The sequence below is a fragment of the Triticum aestivum genome, chromosome 3B (assembly GCF_018294505.1).
Source record: "Triticum aestivum cultivar Chinese Spring chromosome 3B, IWGSC CS RefSeq v2.1, whole genome shotgun sequence".
Lineage (NCBI taxonomy): Eukaryota > Viridiplantae > Streptophyta > Magnoliopsida > Poales > Poaceae > Triticum > Triticum aestivum.
The window spans coordinates 565,496,768-565,507,238 of record NC_057801.1 but is presented as its reverse complement, the minus strand read 5'-3'; the positions used below and the strand labels follow the sequence as shown (position 1 = coordinate 565,507,238).

At 42.5% G+C, this 10,471-nt stretch overlaps 1 protein-coding gene across 2 annotated transcripts; it reads right to left on the bottom strand.

The window, feature by feature from the left end:
* Window positions 1–205: 205 nt before the first annotated feature.
* Window positions 206–9,458, bottom strand: LOC123070941 (casein kinase 1-like protein HD16). 2 transcript variants are annotated; one of them, XM_044494361.1, is made up of 17 exons: window positions 9,214–9,458; window positions 8,134–8,543; window positions 4,932–5,057; window positions 4,772–4,845; window positions 4,300–4,369; window positions 4,170–4,225; window positions 4,010–4,081; window positions 3,838–3,932; window positions 3,620–3,686; window positions 3,409–3,538; window positions 2,711–2,926; window positions 2,480–2,604; window positions 1,925–2,099; window positions 1,760–1,850; window positions 1,358–1,515; window positions 1,062–1,250; window positions 206–751 (listed from the first exon to the last, which is right to left on the bottom strand). In XM_044494361.1, the coding sequence occupies exons 2-17, from the start codon at window positions 8,506–8,508 to the stop codon at window positions 692–694; spliced, it is 2,079 nt and encodes a 692-aa protein (XP_044350296.1). In that variant the 5' UTR covers window positions 8,509–8,543; window positions 9,214–9,458; the 3' UTR covers window positions 206–691. The 2 variants fall into 2 exon arrangements, with proteins under 2 accessions (XP_044350296.1, XP_044350295.1); XM_044494360.1 differs by having other exon boundaries at window positions 206–587.
* Between the last annotated feature and the right edge of the window lie 1,013 nt (window positions 9,459–10,471).

Sequence of the window (10,471 nt, the reverse complement as noted above, 5' to 3'; positions counted from 1 at the left end):
TCAAATTAATGGTATTCCTTCAAATGTCCCTCTTTGGAGCTTTGCAACTAACAAAACGTTCCTCGTACAAAAGCAACAATGAGATGGGTGATGAGGGAAAGTACCAGGTGATACCAACACTAATATGCTCCCATGCTCACACTTCAAAAAGAAAAATCAAATTAAGTGTGTCAAAAAAATCTAATTTTTTCACACTTTAAAGGAATTCAAGAAGTCATCAATGCAATGAGCTCAAGGAATAATGGAATAGGTACACCGAATTCATTAGTCCACCTCACATAATAATTTAGACACTTCCAGTCTATCTGAGAATATGGAACTTGTTTCCACTTACAAAATGAAGGACATGATAGAGCTATATACACAACGGGCTCTCACAGGTTATAGTCCTCCAAAGAGGCGAAGGCCGCCATTCATACTCTGTAAAGCAGCAGCTGGACCGAAGCAAAACCATGCTGCAGCACCACCAGCCGGATCACGCATCCTCTTCCATCTTCTTATTGGCTAGCTGTGGTCCACCTTCATCCCAGTTCTTTCTGGAGCGCCCCTGCTCTGGCCATGATGTAAGGTTCATCTACGCAATTTACCTACACATACAGAGTAACACAGCAGCAACTAAATTTGCTGTGGTTTTCGATGTCAACTCATTTTAATATGCTCAGCCCTGACTGAGTTGGTGTGACTGCAAGTCTCACGACACTGTCCGTCCATAGCATATAGAGGCAATGTAAAGATTCTTGGCCCATTTCTCCTATAAAAGGATAACCGTATGACTATATTAGAGCGGTGACTGAGTTAGTGTTTGAGCGAGAAAAATAGCGCTGTAGCAACAACAGTACGGAATAATAAATCCTGGCTGAAGTGAATTGTGAAGAGAGAACGGGGTATCAGAACAGTGGGATTAATAGCCCAGTTATGGTTTAAATACTACCCTGTCCTCAAACATGCAATTGCAAATGCAGATCAAAACAGAACCAGATGACAGCTATTAACTTCTTATAGTTAAGAACTTATCATATTACTTATGAAAATGCACTAAAGAACAAATGATATGGTCCTACCTTCACATGGTTGCTTGGGAAAGTGGATGTTCTAAGAGTTTCTTGTGTCTCGTCCGACAATTTTCTTTTGGGAATGCTCAATATAAAAGCAGCTTGATCACCAGTGGCTGCTGTAGAAGTTATTCTATATCCATTCTCCCATCGCCGGTGAATACCTTCACTAGGATAAAGAAAATCCAATTCTACCACCTGCATTACATATCAGAGGAATGAAGTGGCAATAATATTATTTTGAACAACGGGATTGTATAATTCACATTTAACTAATGGACAATTTTTAATCAATTGCTAATTACCTGTTCAGAATATCCAGAATTCCTTGACATAACTACACCCCAGCGGGTCCCTGCTGTAGTCATTGATGTAACATGAAATCCTTCTTTCCATTTCTTGTTGATCCACTTGAAGGGGAACGATTCACTGACTTTGTAAGACTGTTGAGTGTAAGGGGTTCCTAGAAAGAGTAAATGACCAGTCTCGATTAACCCCACTAATAGCTAATATCAACAACAAGGAACACTTGACTGGAAAACAGGGCATTCAATATATCGACAAAACAGTCAGCTCTCTACCATTGAATGGAAACACTAGCAAAATTTTAGGAAGCAGATGCAGGACAAATACTTGAATATGGATTGACCTTTCCAAATAAATATAATAAATGATAACCATTCGGCAAAACAATAAATTCAACAAACCTTTTGACATGACCACCAAGGAACTTCCATTTGTTGCTCCTGCTATGGCACTGATGTAGTAGTTATTTTCCCACTGCTCCATAATCCAGTCCTGGAGTACATAAAAAATTGGCAACTTAGGAACCCGAAATAAGAAAGCAGAATGCTCAAGAGTCATTAATATACCTTATGAAGGAATATTGGTGAAAGTTCGTAAACTTGGGATGTGAACCCAGTTCCAGCGTCCATAATAAGGGCCCAAAGATTTGCTGCAGATGCTACCGAACTAATAAACAATCCATCTTCATTCCCTTTCTCTATGTGTTGATGAAGTCGGGCTTCTGCTACATTGTAATGGTATCTGAGAGGGAGAATAACAAGGACGTTACTGGAAGGGGGCACTTTGAAAACCATGGCTTATGACTAGATAAGTAGCTGGAAACAATATAATGTGCTTGACTGCTATTTCTTAGTAGCGCAATTGTGCAAATTTATTATCCACCAAACCTTGACATGAAGAACATAAAAACTCGCAAAAATCTTGTCTGAAATAAGTACAAGCTTGCCAAGTTGAGTATAATCATGTGCAGCACGTGCCTACTCTGAAGTTGGAATTATTTACAAACAAATTTTAGGTTATCCATCACACACAAAATGCTAAAAAGTAGAACAGATTGTGGCAACTGGCGAGTGAAGACTCATAACATGTGCAACCTATAAAGCCATGATATACTGTGTTACCTCTGTTTCATGGGCCTCTTAGCATTATATACTGAAATCCACTGATTTGCTGGGCTTCCCAGTCGAACTTTCTTCCTCGGTTGTTCATCTTCATCATGACTTCCTCTTCCTCGTTTTTGTCCAGCCTACATATGAAAATAACCAAAGGTCAAACTAAAAAGCTCCTTCAATGAGTAATGCATCAACTAAGATTGTAGGACGAGTATGAAATCAGATCTATAGAAAACAAACCTTTAGAGCACCATCGATTCTAATAGGCCTCAAATGCTGGGGCTCAATCAATTCATCAAAGAGGGAAATCAGCTTTGGGTAGTTTGGTTCTTCATCAAATTTCATGTTTGTCACGGTTTCCAGAAAAAGTTTAAAAGGAGGTGCGCAGTAACAGCACATCAGATCTGGAGAGATAGACATTTTCTTCTTGCAAACAAGAAAGCTCTTGTTCTCCCCCTGCACATCATTTAGTAGAGGTCAAATACATATGTTCACATCACACACACACACACACACACACAGAGAGAGAGTCATAATGGATGGGTGTGTATCCCATCCACAATCTCAATTAGTCCCTCTGTTTCAAATAATTGAAGTTTTGGGTTTGTCCTGAGTCAAACTTCGTTAAGTTTGACCAAGTTTATAGAAAAATATATCAACATCTACAACATCAAATTTGTGTCATTAGATTCATTATAAAAGTTATTTTTATAATATGTATATATATTTAATATTGTAGATCTTAGCACATTTTTTTCTGACTTGGTCAAAGTTAAAAATGTTTGACTGGACAATCCTAGAACTTCAATTATTTCAGAACGGAGGGAGTAGGTAATAACAAATTAATTTCACTTCACCCAACATGCATGTAAGCGGGCAGAATACATAGTCCAGGAGCTATGATCCAAACCCATCTATCCAAAGAAAAAGAAAAAAACCTGATAGCCTTGCCAAGGTAATCTTCCTCTGAGTAGAAATATCAATGTATATGCTAGTGATTCCAGATCATCCCTTCTGCTACCAGTACGGCCCAAATGAGCATGCACACTAGCATATCTTATTGTGCCCCTGTCCAAAAGAAGGTAACAACTGGTCAACCACAAAACTGATTGGAAATAAAAAATGATTGATCCTTAGATAAAAACAAACCTAAAAATATCAGGCCTCTGATCGTAGTCAACATGTTGTCCAGATGATGTCTCCTTCCATCTCGATGCTGGCAGTTCAAATGGTAGGAGTAAGTACTTGCTTATATTAGGTATATTATACAGTTAAGGCGGAGAATGCTATGCAGAATCCTTATGTGTTGTGTGTGAAAATTTACTCAACTACTGGCAAAGAATAATGAATTATCCGCTATGACATACCTAACCCAAGGTCAATCAAAAAAAGCTTCTTCTCATCAGGTGATCCAGGTTGTCCGAGTAGAAAATTCTCTGGCTTAACGTCTCCATGAACAAACCTGCAAAATATTTCAATAGAAAATATATAAATCTGGAAAGCTGCATCTCAAAGCCAATTCAGTAGGACATTGGTTACCCCTTTGCATGAAGTTTTTCAAGGATAGATATAGCCTCTACAGCGATGCAAGCAACCATACTTGGAGTCATCCTGATCCAAACATTAGTTATCACTCAGCTGTTCTAATTTAGAAACAGATATGACAGAAACACAAAGCAAATAAACGTATCCATCTTACGTTTGCCCTAGAGAATTCCAAACATCCCAAAGGCTAGGGCCTAGTATATCCATTACCTGAAACAGCAATATAATTCAGCTTGTGGTAACAATAGAACTTTCTCAAACGAGATAACATTTATATAACTAACCAGCACATAATAGTCCCCTTGACGGCCTTTGTAGTGAACCCACGGTATACCATAACATCCGTTCAGAGAGCTTAAAAAATGCACACAAAAACATCAGAATTAGTGGGGAAGTAGTTTGGTGGGGCAAATAATAAGATTGGTTCTTCTAAGTGGTGAGCAGTGACAATAAGAAATCCTTCTTTATATTTCAATAGATTAGAATACTGCCAAATTAATTTTAAAAACTACAAATGGAAGCAAGTTAGCAGTGTACTAATAAGCATTCACTATTTGGTGCCCTGGGTTATATACAAAATTTAGTGCAATTACTTGATGACAAAAGAAAATTTTGGATCCAAAAGATAACTGAGAATCTTATAATATGCAAAAGAGAAAAAAAACATTTCATGGTACAGTTATGTATAACTCTCATGATTTCCAGTATTCTTTTGTAAGAAAGATACACACACTTAGCTTATTATAATGTAATTACCTATAAACCTGCCACTCATATGGAGGGCCATAATTGCACCCCTTACTGTTGCGGTGCTCAAATTTCAAAGCAACCTGCAATGAGAGAAGACAACACTCTTACCATCATGATATTCAAATAGCAATTTTTGAAGACAAAAGGAAAAGCAGTAAAGATAAACCTCATAAGCATCTGGTCCAGTGCGCTCTGTTCCACCAGAAACTCTTCTGCCAACATAAACCTGCCCAAAACCACCCTTGCCCAATTTCCTCTCTACCTTGTATTGTGGAGAATGGCCTACTTGAACCTGCAAATGGTAAAAAAAAAATACATATTTTACTGGATGACTTGCATTTCAAAATTTTACACAAAGAAAACTTCAGACGGGCTTTAGGGTATGTTTGATTTTAGCCCAAGTTTGCCCTACCACATACTTGGCTAGCCAGAATTTTCGTCAAACTTTTCCTTGCCCATGATTTGGCCAACATTGGCAAGCAAAATGGACTGGAGTTGCCATCGAGGGAATTTGGAAAGCCAACATCTTGGCAACTCTAGTTCATTTTCCTTGCCAATGTTGGCATCCAAATGATAAGGTTATCTTGTTATAAATGAAATATGGTTCAGGTAGAGTGATTTCAGAAAAATGTAAATGCCTGCCTGTCTGCCAGAATGCAAGGTATATACATTAGACAGAGATTTTAAAAACAAGGATAAGCTTGAATGTGCATGTCATACTTTATTACTAGATGCAAAAAAAGGTAATACTGAAGTTTTAGAGTGCTCTATAAGTGGATGATGGATATGGGTTGCCTATCCTTTACATTTACGACATTTGAGGGAGCTTCCAGCTCAGGCCAGTAAGCCCCTGGAACCTTAAGCTTCCCAAAAGAGGTTGCAGCTTCTCAAGCCCCTCAGGCCATTTCCAACGCACAGGCGCTTGTTTGGACACTAGAGGGATTTTTCCCCACAAATTTATGTTTGCGTCGATCGTACAGTCTTGAATTCCAACGCTGATCGCAAATTATAAGCGCTACATGGTAACGGTAGCGCCTGCCCCTCCAATAAAATCCGAGTAAGTTAAGGCAAAGCAGATTTTAAAGGATATTGTTAGCGTCGCTGCTAGTGCCCACCTCCGATTAATTAGTTCATGCAAAAAAAGAAAAGGTGGTGTGCCCGATGGCTAATTTTGAGTTGACGCGAGAAGATTTCCCAGCATCGGGTGGGAAATGGGAGAAACTAGCGGGATCTCAATCCTAGCGTCCGCTGTTAGCGCCTGCATTGTAGATGGCCTCAGAAGACAAAGCCCAACTGTATGGAGAAGAGAAGAAAAGGCCCCCTCTCTATGGAAAACCTTAAGCACTTCTCTATATTGACAGAGGGTCTCAGCTCTTGGCCTTTGATAGATCTCATGAATTTGGATATGAAATATCTCGCTGGATCTGTCCTATTAATGCATCCAACCAAATAAGTTTTGTCCTGTTGCAAGCAGTCCACCTAAATTTCTTCCTTTAGTTACATTCGCCCAGTTGGGCCAACGCTTTAAAATAGCAGATTCACTTGCATCTAAACAAAACTTGGGTTATACTCCCTCCGTCCCAAAATTCTTGTCTTAAATTTGTCTACATACGGATGTATCTACTATTCACATTTTACTGTTAGATACATCCGTATCTATATAAATCTAAGACAAGAATTTTGGGACGGAGGGAGTATTAAACTATGCCTGGGTTCAAATTAGTACTGTTTTACTTCAATGCATGTGAACCTACAGTATTAAAGAAAGAGCAGCTTGCATGATATAAAGCCAACGCTGAAGTTCGAAGCAGCTACTTGTTGTACTGACATACTAGGTGATAGTTGAGGAAAATGTCACCTCCATGTAAGCATCTTGGGTTATCTACTGAGAAATTCAATAAAAAAATGTCCCCTCCATGTAAGCATCTTGGGTCATCTACTGAGAAATTCAATCTAATATATCATTCAAAAGAAACCCCAGACAGAACATAATTGCAGGCTGATGGACCTGCCCTGACAGCAGGGCACTTGGTTGCCATAATTAATTACTCCCACCATCCGTTTATTTAGGGCCCAACCCCAAATTTCATTTTCTGGATTTTTTTAGGTCTAATTCCCTAAGCACTATTACTGCTCCATCTTCCATGGCGCACATTCCCTCCCATCCCCTCTTCATATGGAATGTGTAATTAATGTTATCATGCAGACTTTAGCAATCCTTGATTTTGATTGGGCATGCAGGGTAGAAAAGGAAGGAGAGGAAAATCTCATGCAAGGCATGCCCAACATGCACCATGGTGTTAGCGCAAAGAATTAACACGGTGGGAGGCGAGCAGCTTAGCGCATTAATCAGATGCTTCGCATGAGGTTTTCATAGTACCCAAAACAAAGCTGCCGAGGGGAATTGAGGGAATCAGTTGGCCAAATTATAATCCCTATATAATTGCTCCAAGTTTCTTGCTATACATTTGTATGCAAGATTTGAAAAGTTGGCCCTAAATAAATGGATGGAGGGAGCAGAACATGCGTCCCCGATGGATCCGATTAACTACTACTATTTCCTACTATTAAGGTACCTGATATTAAGGGAGAGAACTCTTCTCACATGAAAAAAAGATACCCGTCATTTCTAATGGTGTTCACAACGAAAATAATAATTCATACGTGATTTTCTCTTCCTCCACATGGATCAGCACGCTTTCGTTGCAATTTAGAAACAGATATAACCAGAGCTAAGAAATGCAAGTATCAATATCAGCATACAATTGGCTGGTTCTCATGGAGCAATAGAAAAATTACAAGTAATGCCAAAATAAGTGCGAGGACAAGGAAAATGCCGTTGATTTTTTTTTCAATTACATCTTGTTTTACGGTCTTCACTACCTTATAAATGGGAGTGGGCAAGGCACAGTTCGTCCACGCATCCCACCTCCCTTTCCACACCTTACTTTAAATATCTCTAAGCTAAATAAATGAAACATCATGAAGCATGACACGGAGCACGGAGGTGTATGCCAGCATAGGCAGAAGTTGCATGAGTGCGACGGGCGTAGGTAAAGTCCGAGGCGGGCAATTATATAATTTTTTAGGTGGCAAAGCAAGTGCATTAGCTAGTTATTCTACATATTTTAGTCCAAAATTCCAACACAACTAGCTCCATATGAACTACCATTTACAGACATAACTCTTTTTTTAGGGAACCGTTTATAGACATAACTGATAAGGCTGTATTATGACAGGATAGGCCACGTCAAACCATGACAAAATATAAGATTTGTCGTTATCTTCTAAAAACCCTGACACCGCACGGAGAGCAGCAAATCAAAACACACAAAATAGTATGAGCCATAGTGCAATCAAACAAATACCTTCTCTGGGACTGGAGATGCATCATCTTCACCACCACCGATCTTGTCAGGACTCGCGCCATCCATCTTGACAGCCTTATCAGCAAATTCCTCAATGCGCTGTGGACCACCCACAGCACCTCCACCAACACCAGCTCCAGGAAGAACCTCAAAAGGCTGGTCTGGATCCAAGTCAATCACAGGAACACCTCTCCCTCTTCCTCCTGCCCTTCCCCTTCCTCGCCCTCCACCTCTCCCACCCCTTCCTCTGCCACGCTTTCCTGCCACCGTAGGCGCTGCCACTGCCAAGTTCTCTGCTGGGTCCTGTACGTCGAGATCCTCAGCCTTCCTCGACTTCAACCGGGATTGTCGGACTCCACTACGCAACTCTGGCATCCTTTCTCCCCATGCACTTCCTACCACATACTAATCTGCCACGCGAAATCAACAACGGCATGGGTTAGCACAAACATACTACATTCTACCAGAGAGCAATCAAACATAAATTACTGCTCAAAACATGAAATCCCACATCCAGGATAAAAAATATATTTATCTAGCCTGCAGAAAAGCAGTTCTTCTTTCTACTACTCCATAACCATCCAGAACACCTGCACAAGGTCCCGGCCCTTGTTTCTTCTACGGGCGCAAATCTAGCACCGCGAACTACGACATGAGATTCGGCAACTGAGGTTCCCCAAACAGTTCTCATCCCCAAATCCTATCCCGATCTCCTCGACACAGATTTCCCTCAGCAGAACCGATCAGAACCTGGGCCTAACGCCCACATAGGCGTCGCTGCGTCATCGAGACGCCCCCGATCGTCCCCAAAAACCGTGGCCCAAGCCAGCCGCCGCCACAGAACACGCGCAGCAATCTAAACTTCCACCGCCGAAACGGGGAGATCGGCGGGCGCCGGAACGACCGCCTAGCGATCGGACGCGACGGACTGTAAGATCGGCCTCCCAGGCGGCGATCGCCCGCGCCCGCAGCCGCCGCCGACCCGGGAGGCAATCGACGACGCAGGCGGCACCCGGCGATCGGGGCGAAGGGGAGAAGACGGGGATGGGTAGGGTACGGAGTGCGGGACCCGGCGCTCACCTTGGGGGTGGAGACCGTGCGGCGGCGGCGGCGAAGAGGAGGAGGCGGCGGGGAGAGGGGGGGTGTGGGGAGTCTGGTGTTTGGTGCCCCGCAGAGGCGCACACACATACACGCACGCCGCTGTGGCTGTCTGGACTGGAAGGGAGAGGAGGAGGCCTTGGCTTTTTGAAGCCTTCGCGTTTTGCGTGTTTTTTTTTTTCTCGTTCCAAATGTGTTCCCTCTGTCAGTCAGTCGCTTGGGTGGGAGGCAGGGGCCGAGTGCTCACGCGTGCGTGCTCCGGCTGGATTTAAGGGACAGGATTAGCCTCGGGGGAGTCATGGATAACGTGGTTTGCGCAGTGGGCCCGGAAGGTGTCTACTGCTAGCATCTCAGCGAGATTTTTCGCTTCTGGAACGTGTTGCTGCCACCTTTGGTTTTGAAGAGGAGTTTGTTCGGTGTTTGGGAGAGAAATGACACTCCTTTGTTTGCTCTTCCTTTTTCTTGCACATAAATGAGTTTTTCGGTTAACCTTGTTCAGACCAAATCTTGTTTGTTTTAGCCAAAAAATATATATTTTTATGTATATAAGTTGGATGCAAACACTTGTTAGGGCATTGCCCAACTCGGGGCGCTAGTATAGTGCGCTAGGGTTGATTTTCTGATAGATGGGCGTTTGGGCCATTGAATCGTGCGGTCAGGAATGGGGCAAAAGGAAATATGTCGAGCACTTGGTTTTTCTTGTTCGCATGAGATAAGACGTTATGTGCAACGGTCCCCTGAGTTACTTGGAGAGTACTCGATGTGGGCGTGGGTGGGACAAAAAAGTTGATCCCAGCGGATGTTGTTGACGACTAGGCGAGCCATTGATCCTTGATGATCCTCCAGCGGGCCTCTCAATGAAAGCACCAATGTCAGTGTCAAAACCGCGGATCTCGGGTAGGGGGTCCTGAGCTGTGGATCTGGGATCGATGGTTAACACGGAACGTAGAGACAGTGTTTACCCAGGTTCAGGCCCTCTCAAGGAGGTAAAACCCTACGTCCTGCTTGATTGTATTGATGTGTTTGTGCACTACTGCATGATTGTTGGGGATATAACCCCACAGTGTAACCCGCCCTCAAAGGGCCCAGATAGGTTGTTGGCGACTCACCCAGTTAGGCCTTAGGCAGGCCCAAGTGATCAAAACACAGGACTGGAGAGGCGACTTACAAGATGGGCTGGATTGAGGGCCAAGGTCAGAAGACGGTGCGTGACCCGGAGGTGTAAACCGCCCGATGACGA